Source organism: Schistocerca americana, chromosome X (assembly GCF_021461395.2).
Source record: "Schistocerca americana isolate TAMUIC-IGC-003095 chromosome X, iqSchAmer2.1, whole genome shotgun sequence".
Classification (NCBI taxonomy): domain Eukaryota; kingdom Metazoa; phylum Arthropoda; class Insecta; order Orthoptera; family Acrididae; genus Schistocerca; species Schistocerca americana.
In genome coordinates this window covers 583120798-583134761 of record NC_060130.1, presented here as the reverse complement: position 1 = coordinate 583134761, position 13964 = coordinate 583120798, and the positions used below count along the sequence as shown (strand labels likewise).

At 42.3% G+C, this 13964-nt stretch overlaps 1 protein-coding gene across 1 annotated transcript in view; it reads right to left on the bottom strand.

Annotated features, from left to right (window-relative positions):
• The window catches only part of LOC124555493 (protein FAM91A1), a 169651-nt gene that overhangs the window by 62693 nt on the left and 92994 nt on the right, over positions 1 to 13964 (bottom strand). Inside the window, exons 7-8 of the mRNA XM_047129418.1 lie at positions 10201 to 10399; positions 5199 to 5482 (exon numbers count right to left, since the gene is read on the bottom strand). Coding sequence (XP_046985374.1) covers positions 5199 to 5482; positions 10201 to 10399 — 483 coding nt within the window. The remainder of the gene's footprint in view (positions 1 to 5198; positions 5483 to 10200; positions 10400 to 13964) is intronic.

The window sequence follows — 13964 nt, the reverse complement described above, 5'->3', positions numbered from 1 at the left end:
CGGACCACCTCGTCAATGTCACCCTGTGGGGGAGACGCAATGGTTACAGCGGAAGTAAAAGCTGGCCAGTCAGCCCTGTGGAGAGCCCAGCGGGGCAAGCGCCCAGAAGAATGACACTGTGGCAGTGACAAATAGATGGGAAAATGGTCACTACCACACAGGTCAGGATGCACCCTCCAGTGGAGGGATGGGACAAGTCCAGGGCTGCAAATAGAGAGATCGATGGCCGAGAACGAGCCATGGGCCACACTGAAATGCGTGGGAGCACCGGTGTTCAAGAGGCTAAGGTCGAGCTGAGCCAACACATGCTCCACGGCCCGACCACGATCATCGGAGACAGTCCCACCCCACAGAGGGTTGTGGGCATTGAAATCGCCCAGCAGCAAAAAAGGTGGCGGCAGTTGTGCTATCAGAGCAGCCAGGACATGCTGCGCGACAGTACCATCAGGTGGAAGGTAAATACTGCAGACGGTGATAGCCTGTGGCGTCCACACCCGAACAGCGACAGCCTCTAAAGCTGTTTGTAGAGGTACAAACTCGCTGTGAAGGGAGTTAAGGACATATATGCAGACGCCACCAGACACCCTTTCATAAGCTGCCCGGTTCTTAAAATAACCCCGATAGCCACGGAGGGCGGGGGTTCGCATTGCTGGAAACCAAGTTTCCTGCAGAGCAATGCAAAGGAAAGGATGACGGCTGATAAGTTGGCGGAGCTCAGCTAGATGGTGGAAAAAACCGCTGCAGTTCCACTGGAGGATGGTATTAGCCATGGATGGGAAAGGCGTGAAGGGATTGGGGAGGCAGTTTACGCCTCCGGGGCCCCTGCTGCTACGGAGTCACCACCTGGACAACAGCCATCTACTGCATCCGAGGGACCGGCGAGATCCATGTCCGCAGCGGACGCCAGAATCTCCACCTCATCCTCAGACGCAGAGCTTGTAGGAAGCGGTGGAATGGGTGCCACCGCAATGTCGGTAGCCTTGGGGAGTTTCTTCTTCTTCTGCTTCTCGCGCTGCGCCTTAGGTGGTTCAGGCTGGGAGGGCGTCACTGGGTCAGTCTCAGGGACAGACGATGACCGTGTGTCCCGACGACCAGGGACTGGCGGTTGTTTGAGCCACTTGCGGCCGTCGGCTTTGGAACCGGTCGGAGCGTGCGAAGGGAGGTCCCCAAGGGACCCCTTCCTTGCGAGAGTAGCCGAAGAAGTCTTACGCTTCTCCGGCTGGGAAGGGGGAGCTGATGTCCCCGATGGTTGGGAGGGTGTTGCTCCTGGAGAAGATGGAGCAGGAGCAACAGGGTGTGAAGTGCCCCCCACAAGCAAGGGGGCCGTTGGAGGCTGACCGATCTTAGAGCCGATTCGTGATGACGGGAGAACCGTCGTTGCAGCAGCGGCGTAGGTTGACGGCATTGCCACAGGATGGAGCCTCTCATATTTCCGTCTAGCCTCGGGGTAGGTCAGCCGGTCCAAGGTCTTATATTCCATTATCTTCCGTTCTTTCTGCAATATCCTGCAGTCCGGCGAGCAGGGGGAATGGTGTTCTCCGCAGTTAACACAGATAGGAGGCGGGGCACATGGAGTATCGGGATGCGAAGGACGTCCGCAATCCCGACACGTGATGCTGGAAGTACAGCGAGATGACATGTGCCCGAACTTCCAGCATTTAAAACACCGCATCGGAGGAGGGATATATGGTTTCACATCACAACGGTAAACCATCACCTTAACCTTTTCGGGTAAAACATCACCCTCAAAGGCCAAGATGAAGGCACCGGTGGCGACCTGATTATCCTTCGGACCCCGATGGACGCGCCGGACGAAGTGAACACCTCGTCGTTCGAGGTTGGCACGTAATTCATCGTCGGACTGCAGAAGAAGATCCCGGTGGAATATAATACCCTGGACCATGTTCAGACTCTTATGCGGCGTGATGCTAACGGAAACATCCCCCAACTTGTCACAATTGAGCAACCTCCGTGACTGGGCAGAGGATGCCGTTTTTATCAACACCGATCCAGACCGCATCTTGGACAAGCCCTCCACCTCACCGAACTTGTCCTCTAAATGCTCTACAAAGAACTGAGGCTTCACGGATAGAAAAGATTCCCCATCAGCTCTGGTACAGACAAGATATCTGGGCGAATACGTCTCACTGTCACGCAATGCCTGTCGTTCCTCCCATGGTGTGGCGAGGGAGGGGAACGATTTGGGGTCATAAACGTTACCTTTAAAATGGGCTCTCGAACGCTTAGAGACTGCTGACGGCTGGCTGCCAGCGAGAGATGATGTACCACGCTTCATTGCGGGTCATCCGCCCTGATGCCACCTACTCCGACCAAGGGCCCTCCCCACGGGCGCCACCCAGCCACAGCAAAGGCCACCTGGCAGGATGGCCATTGCCGGGAGTCCCGATGCCCCAGGGAGATGGGCATCTACTCCTTGGCATACGTGGGGAGTTAACGGCGCAGGCATCAGCAGAGCGATCCCTGTGTTGTCAGGGGGCTACAACCAAGAGGGTACATGGCGGCCCCACCACAACGGACTGGCTACCGTGCTGGATGTTAGGTGACATGTTGTCCATGGGCGTCGCCAGTGCAGAAAATGGCCCTGCACAGTGCTTGGCAGAAAGAGCACGCAGGAGCGCATCCATGCCCAAGCAATGGAGAGCGGGCAGGACTGCAATGCAACGACGAATAAGATGGCAAAAGTCCTCAACACAACATGGACACAATGCACCAAGTAAGGCGCCCTTCCCCAATCGGCTCGCTCTTCGGAAAAATTTTGAGATATGGAGGTCTAACCCAACAGGGGACCATCACATAAGGCCGAAACGTTTGAGACTCCTTTTAGTCGCCTCTTACGACAGGCAGGAATACCGCGGGCCTATTCTAACCCCCGAACCCGCAGGGGGATATGTTGAATGGCTAAGCAGGAATGGCTAGAGAACAAAATGCAAGACTGTACAAGCATAGAGGAGGAACATACACTATGTGATCAAAAGTATCCAGACACCTGGCTGGAAATGACTTACAAGTTCAGTGAGATGGAAAATATGACACTAGAAGAAGAATTTAACAAAGTACTGAAAGATATAAGCCAAAACACGGCTCCTGGAAAAGACAACATTCCCTCATAATTCTTGAGATACTTGAGAGAGCCAGCCATGACAAAACTATTCCATCTGGTGTGCAAGATACTGGTAGATGAGATAGACAAAATATCTCCAAGACTTCAACAAGAATGTAATAATTCCAGTTCCAAAGAAAACAGGTGCTGACAGATGTGAATATTACTAAAATGTCAGTTTAATAAGTTATGGTTCCAAAATACCAACATGAATTATTTACAGAAGAAGGGAAAAACTGGTAGAAAGCAACCTTAGGAAGTATCAGTTTGAGTTACAGGAAATGCAGGAACATGAGATGCATTACTGACACCACGACTTATCTCAGAAGATAGGTTAAAGAAAGGTAAACCTACTTTTATAGCATTCATAGATTTAGAGAGAACTTTTGACAATGTTGACTGGAATATGTTTTTTGAAATTCAAAAGGTATCGGGGATAAATTACATGAAGCAAAATGTTATATACAGTTCGTACAGAAAGCAGACTGCAGTTATGAGAATTGGAGGGCAGAAAGGGAAGCAATGGTTGAGGAGGGGGTGAGACACGATTGCAGACTACACTTGATGTTATTCAATATATACACTGAGCAAGCAGTGAAGGAAGCTGAAGAAAAATTTTGATTGGGAATTAAAGTTCAGGGAGAAGAAATAAAAACTCAGAGTTTTGCTGATGAAATTGTAGTCTTATCAGAGACAGCAAAGGAATTGGAAGAGCAGTTGAACAGAATGGACAATATTTTGAGAAGAGGTTATAAGATGAGCGTAAAAAAGAAAACAAAGGTAATGGAATGAAGTTGAACAAAATCAGGCAATTCTGTCAGTATACAATCAGGAAATGAGACACTAAAAGCAGTAAATGAGTTTTGTTATTTAAGCAGCAAAATAACTGATGTCCAAAGTAGAGATGACATAAAATGCAGACAGGCTACAGCAACGAAATCATTTCCAAAAAAGAGGAACTTGTTAACATCAAATATGAACTTAATGTGTTAGGAAGTCTTTTCTGGAGGTATCTGTCTGGAGTGTAGTTTTGTATGGAATTGAAATATTGACGATAAGAAGTTCAGACAAGAAGAACATAAAGGTTTTTGAAATATGGTGCTACAGAAGAATGCTGAAGATAATAAGCTGGATAGACAATGTAACTGATGAGAAGGTAGTGGATCAAATTTGGGAGAAAAGAAATTAATGCCACAATTTGACTAAAAGAGGAGTTTGTTTATTAGGACACATTCTGAGGCATCAAGGAATTGTCAATATTGTAACTGAAGGGAAGTGTGCAGGGTAAAAACTGTAGAGGGAGGCCAAGGGATGAAAACAGTAAGCAGGTTCAAATGGATGTAGGTTGCAGCAGTTATTTGGTAATAAAGAGGCTTGCACAGAAAAGACTAATGTGGAGAGCTGCATCAAACCAGTCTTCAGACAGAAGACCACAATAACAGGGTGAAAAACACAAATATGTGATATTCAGCAAAAATGAAACATACATGTATGAAAAGAAAACACAGTGAGAGACTAAATATGAAAAAAAAAATTGGATAGTTACAGCAAAAGTCAAAATTCAAAAATTTGCGTGTTCATTAGTCATTTATTTAAAAAAACATGTGTCATCAAATTTGGGTGGAAATAAATCAGGAAATTTCATTAGCTGCAACAATGTGCAGTGCTTACTGGCTGAACAATGTACACAAGATATCAGAAGCATTTGAGGGTTGAATAACATGTGCTTACTAGTTTTGAAACCAGAGGAAAAAAGAGAGAACATTAAAGCAGTTTCATCAGCTTTCTTGTACTTTTTTTTCCATTTCATGCTACATCTTTCTGTTTACAAAGAAGGAAATGATTTACAAGTTCTAACAGGTTACAATATAAAATATCTTTTGATCTATGCGCATGTCAGGCCTGCTCCAGATAATGTTTCTGTACCTGGTAAGCAGAAGCTGTTTTTATGTGCCAAATTGTGTTTACGTTAATGTGTGACTTCCATACATTAGAGATCATGCAATTCTGTACTTTAATTAACACTTTACTTTTCATAACTTAAAGACGGCACAAGAAAACTTTATATGGAACTTACCTGTAATTCTTAACAAGCAGGCGAGTGCAGGTAGCAGGATCTAAAGACTGCAAGCTTTCACAGCGTACCAGATCTAGAGGCAAGTTCAGATCTTGTCCCATGGCAGGATTACTCCGTAAAAATCCAATGGTAGAACGTAAATTGAAGGCATGTTCAAAGTATCGTTGAGCTTCACCTTCACTATCCACTGTTGATATGCTATCTAGTTCAGTAACAAAGCTATCTAGTGATTCATCAGATAGCTTCCCCACTTCAAACATGGTTACTGCGTGATTCTTCAACCCCTAAAGTAAAAGCAAATCACACAGTAAACACACACAGAAGGGTACAACTGATGTCATTAAGTAGTAGAACATGGTGCAAGTAATGCAAACTCTTGACATATATTATTCTTTTATGCAGGACCACTATAAGTGCAACTCCAAAACTGAAATAAATTCTATAAATTGACTTGAGCATACAGAAATGAAGTGTTGAGATGAAAGATGTTTAATAGTTAGCTTCATATAACACAAATCAGCAAAAAAAGTGGGGGCAAGATGGAAAGACATTAGTGGAAGCAATAATTTGGGAAAGTAAGTAAAGTGCAAGGACTGACAAAACAGTCAGATGTTGGACAAGAGAATGTAGACAAGGACAGGAAAAGGAAAAAAATGGATGAGGAACATGAGGTCAGTTGAACAAGGATAATGTGAGATATCAGTCATGGCCTTAATGGAGGAATGAGCCTGCCCTTCATCTGAAGCATTTGGGGAAACTGATGTAAATTTAAGTTAGGAAGGTTGAATAGGTATTTGAATCTTACATTTCCCGAATCTGAGTTAAATGCCTTAATTGTGGTAGTGAGGAACCCTGGATATTAAGAACAGTAGAAGATAATACTATCCAGATAGCAGAAAATGTTGTGTTTGAAGAATAATGAGGCAAAACTATACTGAACATACAGGAACAGAAAGAATTCTATGTCTGTCTGCTCTTGGAATGTCTGTCATGTATTGGAGTAATGCATTCCTACACTTCCAGTTTCTCCAAAAAATGCTGGTTCTTTTGCCATTCTCAATTTCGGTTGATACAACACAATTCATGATAGTGTTCTTATTTTTTTAAACGTAACCACTTACTTTATTTGAGCTTGTGGGTTACATACAACAAGATATTACATATTTGTTCCCTAATATTAGAAATTTTGCTGTTTTTTGATTGGCGTATAATATAATTTCCTTGGAAAAAAACCAGATGAAAGCAAGATGTGGTAGGCATTTAGAGCCTTTATTTATGAGTAAAATTTTATCCGTCTTTTTCTTATTTAAAGATGTTTTGGCTAATGTAATGTACCATATTTTCACTGTGCTGACCTATTCCCCAAGTATAATAATATATACTGAGGAAAGGATCATTATTTCCAAATCTATATCTAATGGGAGTCTGCCCCCAATCCTGCTACGATCTTCACACTTTCAGCTTTCTTTGAATATCTTGTACCACTGAATACTGCAAATAGGTAACAGTAACGGTTTATCATCAACTAATACATTTCTACAGTTCTTTCATGTTCCATAAACTGAGTCTTACATCACTTCTTGGTAGAACAACTTCATAATTATAAATGATAAGCACAGTATTGTGTATATTCTACAGTGTATACTATAGAACACAACAATAATTTATAAACATTTGATATTTCTCAAGTCTTATTTCAATTTAATCACAATTTCTTGACATGACACATTAAGTCCATTATAATTAACCGGGCTGTTATGCCGTGGTCGGTTGATGAATTCTGTGTCAATTCCCAACGTTCCGTCTCCGACTGCGGGAGACGGGTGGTACACATCTTCTTTAGCACCGGCATCCATATACTGTTTAATTTCACACCCTCCTCCTTTCGGTTGAAATTATTTGGGTGTTTAGCAATTTTGATTGCCTCCCTGTAGAGCCTTTCGTAATATCCGCTTGTGGCCGCTAGTACTTGCATCTCCTCGAAACTAATATTGTGATTCCCTGGCTGGAAAGCATGTTGCGCAACAGCTGATCGTTCCGTTTCTCCTCTTCTACAATTTCCCTTGTGCTCTTCCAAATGTTTAGAAACAGTTCTTTTAGTATGACACATTAACACACCTTATTAGCAAAGCCATTAGCTCTCTTCGGAATGGTTATGAATGACTCAGTCAAATACTTATTCGTAGCTGAACATTTCTGAAGGCTGAAAATAAAAATAGTTTTCAGACTGACTGTGTGCCACTGTGCAACTGCCACACCAAAGTTGTCACATTACTAATATTTCATTTCTCTCTCTTTCTTTACATGACTACCTGCAATCTCTTTAGATTTGTGTTTTCATCAGCAGATTCTACATATTACCCAAATAATATTATGAAACAAGAGTCTATTGAGAGGCATTCTTTCCAAATCCCTCTATCAAAATGTGTAACACAACTTGAGTTTCCAAACCCAGGAGAATTCGCTTTCAGTGAACATGACTGTAAGATATTTTAAACATCAAAAACATGCCTCCATTTGTTGCCATTCAACAAAAGATATTCAACTGCTGATATTCTTCTCTTCCTAACCTGATGTTCAAGAGCATATGCCTCCTAATGACACAACACAGCACTTCAACACTCATGTGATGGAATGCAATGGACCACAAATTGTGCTACTGTGGCTCTCCTATAGTCATTCTACCTGTCATATCTTATCGGCTAAATCATTTCCCCGAATTCCCCAACAGAATCAGAGTATCAAGATACATTTCTCAGATGAGTATGTATGCTGAATAGCTTCGATGGTAGTCATGAAATCATTGTAGATGACGGATTTCTTGGCAGTGATATTTGATCTCTTCCTGAGTTCTCAAGGTCAAATGTTGCTCTGCATTATAAATGGTAAATCATTTGGTGAGTTAATTTTCAGGATTCCGTTTGTGAACAGCTAAGGTACTCTCCCTGTCATATTTGTCAGTAAAAAATATTATAAGACATCAAAAGTGAAGAATGGTGTGAAAATTCTCTTTATGCGATCTTTCTCTCTCTTAAAAAGTAAAGAACTTCACTTTCAGGGGATATTCAACACTGCCAAATTTTCTGATGACAACTCAATTAAAAAAAAACCAAGCACAACCACAATTGTCAGGTGCCTAAATGGATACAGGAAACTTATCAATATCACACTATTTGTTAACTGAATTATAGTGAAACAATTTATACTACATACATGCACGCGACTATACTAGTATCAAAACTGCAAAAGGAAATAGCTACAGATAGTTCAAAATGGTTCAAATGGCTCTGAGCACAGTGGAACTTAACATCTGAGGTCATTAATCCCCTCGAACTTAGAACTACTTAAACCTAACTAACCTAAAGACATCACACACATCCATGCCCGAGGCAGGATACGAACCTGTGACTGTTGTGGTCATGCGGTTCCAGACTAAAGCGCCTAGAACCACTCGGCAACTGCGGCTGGCAGCTACAGATAGTGCTCCACTGTAAAATATCTGTAATAACTGTTACAATCAAATAGCCTACACCACAAATGTATTCCTCAGCAAGATCAGTATATACATATTAATGAGAAGGTGTAGGTTATTTCGCTTTTAGCAGCTGTTACACATATGTTGCAGTGGAGTACTATCTCTAGCAGTTGATTTTTACAGTTTTAATACTAGCATAGTCACAAGCACATGTATGATGTCAATTGGTTCAGTATAATTCAGTTAAAGAATATTTTCATACCCATATGTTCTCTGTATCTACCTAGGAGTGTGAAGATGGTGGATTTTATCACCAAACCCAGCTGCAAATTAATAAAACTAATACACACGGCTGATTGTGCTGTTGCTACACATAAATTAGGAACAGCCACTGACCCATTATCCAATAAAAGATTGAGTGTAGACTTATTTGCTGTTCTCCTGAATTTCAAACATTCATCTACAAATTAACGATGATAAATTAATATTTCATTTGTTGTGTTACTCAACAGGAATATACATGCATCTATGATTTTTTAAAATTATAGATCATATTTTTAAACACCCATTACAAACTTTGATGACTTTTAGTTGAAACTGAGTAGGTACGTTCGAAACAGTAACATTTCCAGGTTACTGAAACATAAAAATGTAGTGTAATGTACTCCCCTCCCCCACACCTCCTACATGAAAGAATGATAGTAATTTACTGTGTGTCTTAACTATAGCTTTTGTAACCATCTATTGTAGTAACAATACCCAATGCTAGTAGCTGTTGTTGTTGGCAAACATGATGCTGGTGAACAGTTAAAGTAGATCTACTAAGTGACACAAATATACTGTTCATTTTGAAGACCCCGTAGCAACTGAGCATTACTATTAATAGGAGATAACATCAGTCTGATGTAATAAAAGACACAAATACATGCAGTCAAAGTGCATTAACTAACTCATTAATCATAATTCTACGCCAATTAAAACATTCCACACTGCATCATCAGACCACGCAGAATCAAGTAAAGTGATGATCATAAATAAAATTTTTTTCACTAGTCAGGCAAACAGAGGGTCAGCATGTCAGTTCCATTCATGATCTGCATCCTCAAAAGGAATTGAACCTAAGATCTTACTGTTCGAAGTAAAAATGTTATCGAAGAGTTATTGATTGAGAAGAAAAAATACTGAGTTATCAGTTAAACACTGTCTCTTTTGTGGCAGCTTCTGGCTTTTAAAAGAAATTTTCAATTAATATTACCAGCAAACTGAAAGGAAACAAACGTGCTCTTAAACCGTGTCATGCTTATTTCAAGAAAGTATTCAAACACTGGGGATTTCTAATTGCTTATAACACAGTATAGTTTTATGGTGAAATCACATTATTTTAAATTATTGGTGCACCCCACATGCCCAACCATATAGTTTCAACTTCCAGGGTTGTTAGGGACATTAAATGATGACAGAAAATATTATTCTTTCATTGGGAATAATGGCACTGACATCTGTGGATAAATTAGAGGCAGCACTCACTGGAGATAAGTTGCCCATCATGAGGAATGCAGTTAGTGTTGAATCAAACAGGAAGGCAATGCGCATACTTCGTGGCTGGTTTGATAAGAAGGCTGCTTCGACCTCTTCTGTACCACTTGATGCATCATCAGTGGGCGTTGTAACTGCTTCACTAAATGGCGAAGTCAGGTCAAGAGGTACTGGTTCTACTGATATGCTCCTGGAAATAACACTAAAGCTTAATCTTTGTGCTACAATATTTCTACACTACATTAATACACAAATGAAATGCACACACGCACACACACAGAGTCACATCATAACCACCGTCAAGTCCAAATCTGAAAGCAAAGTCAATAATGAAGTACAAAACTTACCACTGAATGCATGTTTACTACAGATACCAATATACAAACAGAAGAGAGCTGCCTCCTGGCCAAAGAGTGCTGCTACTGAATATTCCAGAATATACAAACATAAGAAATTTCATATATCTTCTAGAAATGATAAATACTAAAGGACTAGTATTTGCTAGTGATTGGATTTGAACTAGTTCCACACAGCACACCAGCCAGTAATGCTGATTGCTACTCCACAGTGCTTGCAGCACAACTCATGGCATTGCTCCTTCTCATGGAGAAACACAACAACCTGCTCCTTCAGAAGTTCCCAACTGAGCCAATTACAGCAACCTATATCTAGATCTAGATCCTGTGTTGCAGGGCTGGATGATTATCTTGTTGGGGTCACGCTGTCACATCCTACTCGCTATGATGAACATCAAAGGTAATCCCTCCTGTCGAAGCTTAGCAATCAACAAGCAAGCCTTCAGTTTTTTTTAACGAGAAGCCCACATCAATCCGTGCCTCATGACTGTAGTAATGTTTCATATGGGGGAGACGGACGACGTTTCTACATTTTTGTCTTCTTGATGAAGTGTCATAATTGTCAACTTTGTATATGATGGTCGATAAACAACGAAGGATATGAGGCAGCTAAAAATAGCATTTTAGTAACTTTTCCCATACTCACACTTTCCATGTAGATGTAAAGCCCTATATCAAGTCTCCCGCACTGTATCTGTTTGGGCACTGTTTCACGTTATTGCATTCTTGATCCTTCTCGTGGGCATCTATGGAACAGAATGTGCACCGGCTGTCTTCCTTCTTTGGTTCTAGTGACGAGGAGTTTCAACGTAGTCATCCTGGATATCATCTTGTCGAAAGGGGAGCAGTGCATCCATTCTCATTTTGGCCTTGCAACCATGGAGCAGAAAGAATAGTGTGAAGCTTTTAATGTCTTGCTTTGCTGTATTATACACAAATGTCATATCAGACAGTACTGAAAACCAATACCTCCGACATCAATGTTCACTGAGGGCATATCTGCCAACATCTTATTAAAGTGTTCTGCGACGTCATTTATGTGTGGCAGGCAGTAGTCATTTTGTAGGTGATATTGCAATGTGAAATTACTTCTGATACTAGTCTCATCTGGAAACCACATTCATGAACAGAGACAATCAAATAGCTTCCTCTGTAGTTTCTGGAGCTTCAGCAGATGGTACTACACACATCAAAAAAAGTTTTGCGTCACCCCTGTTCCCAGAACTCCTGAAGATAGACGTTGACTGTGGATATTGTATCATGGACACAGCCTGTTTGACTGTTCAGAGATGTCACTAAACCCACCTGCAGGTGTAAACAACCACGAGCAGCACCTTACATGGAGGAGGTCCAACAGCTGACCAGTTCCAGTCATTCCACCAGGAAGGAGGTACACGGCTCGTGTTGTCCGTAGTTCAACCATGCCTAGACGGTCAGTACCGCGGTTCGATCGTGTCCACATTGTTACTTTTTGCCAGGAAGGGCTCTCAACAAGGGAAAAGTCCAGGCATCTTGAAGTGAACCAAATTGATGATGTTCAGACATGGAGGGGACACAGAGAGACAGGAACTGTCGATGACATGACGAATCCTTCATGCTAGTTAGCCAGCATAGAGACTGGTGGTCTATCACAAAGGCAAATGGTTTGTCAAATTATTAGAGATGGAACTTGATGGCCCAAACAACAGCAAGGCACTCTTTTTCGGTTGCAGATAGTTCATTCCAGACTTGGACAGTACTCAAAGCATAAGCTATCACATTTTCAGTACCTTTCTGAATCTGGAGTAGAACTGCACCTACCCCATAACCACTAATGTCGGAATGAAGTTTCATCTCAGAATTGTTGTCATACAATGCTAGGACTGGAGATGATGTCACCACCTCCTAAGGACAAGAAAAGATCTTTCTTGCACCTCATTCTGAGAAAATTTGTCATCTCCCTGCAGCAGTTCTTGAAAGAGACGTGCCTTATTACAGAAGTTCTTCAGCAATCACCAGTAGTACGAGCACTTTCCAAGAAAACTTCTTGCATCACAAACAACTAGGGTCATGCGCGCCCATGTCAAAACTGTAAAACACGAAGACAATAAGAAGAGTTAATGATGACTACACGTCAATCCCTACTGACGGAAGAGAAGACAGCTAAAAACAGGGATGTGGAGAAAGGTCTATAAAATATGCCATAGAGAAATGGAGGTCCAGAACTAAATATTAAATGGACTTTTCCATATTGCTACGATGGATAAAAAGTAAGACATGGTCGACAGCCCACGTATCATTTGCTAAAACAGCCGATAATTCAGATGGCAAACACAGATGGGAATGTGAGCAGTAAAAAAAAGGGCATTCTGTCAGGAAATGGTGGACAGTTAAAAGTTTGGTGGAATGTGCACAAAGTGGTGATGGACCACTTATCAAATGGTGATTGCTAAAAAGGCAGTGCCCAATACACAGCCTAGTTAGAATTATATATTCACGGCGAGAGTGCTGAGATGAGGTCATCCAAGCCGATGGGAGAGGCTTAATAACCCAGAGCTGTTCCCATGAAGGGAGGGCCAGTGGTGATGCCAAAGTGACAGTACCTGCTGACAGATGGCAACACAGAGATCATCAGAGGGAGTGTACAAACTAGCAGGCTAAGGTACAAGAACTGCAGCCTTGGCAGCAGCATCAGCGGCCTCATTTCCTGTCAGACTGATGTGACCAGGAACCAACATAAACATCACAGTGGCTCCATCAAGAATGAGCAAGTGACAGCTTTCCTGGACCCGTTGCACTAAGTGATGGATGGTGTGCAGCACACAGAGGCTTTGAAGGGCACTGAGAGAGTCGAGCAGATGACACAATTGAAAAGCCTGTATTTCCAGATATACTGCATGGCCTGAAACACGGTGAAGAGCTCTGCTGTAAATACTGAGCAGTGTTCCGGAAGCCAATGCCAAAAAATGTCGGTGCCAATGACAAAGGCACACCTGACATCAGAGTCAGTCCCAGAGCCAGTAGTATATACAAAGGTACTACCGCGAAATTCCATATGAAGGTCATGAAACTGAAGGTGATAAAGTGAAGATGGAGTAGTGTCCTTAGAAAGCGAATGAAGGCCAAGATGAACGCAGGCCATTGCATGAAGCCAAGGTGGTAAAGGGTTCACACCCACTGGGAAAGTTGCAGGGAGCGACAAGTTAAGCTGCCGGAGCAAGAGCCGAAAGCGAACTCAATGAGGTAATGAGAAGAGGGATGCACCCCATACTGGCGATCAAAGGAGTCATTGAGGAAGGAAGCATAGGACGGGTGGCCATGCATGGCAGACAAATGGCATGCATATCTGTTGAGGAGAAAGTCATGGCAGTAGGACAGCAGTAGTTCGGCAGCTTCTGCACACAGACTCTCAACCAGGCT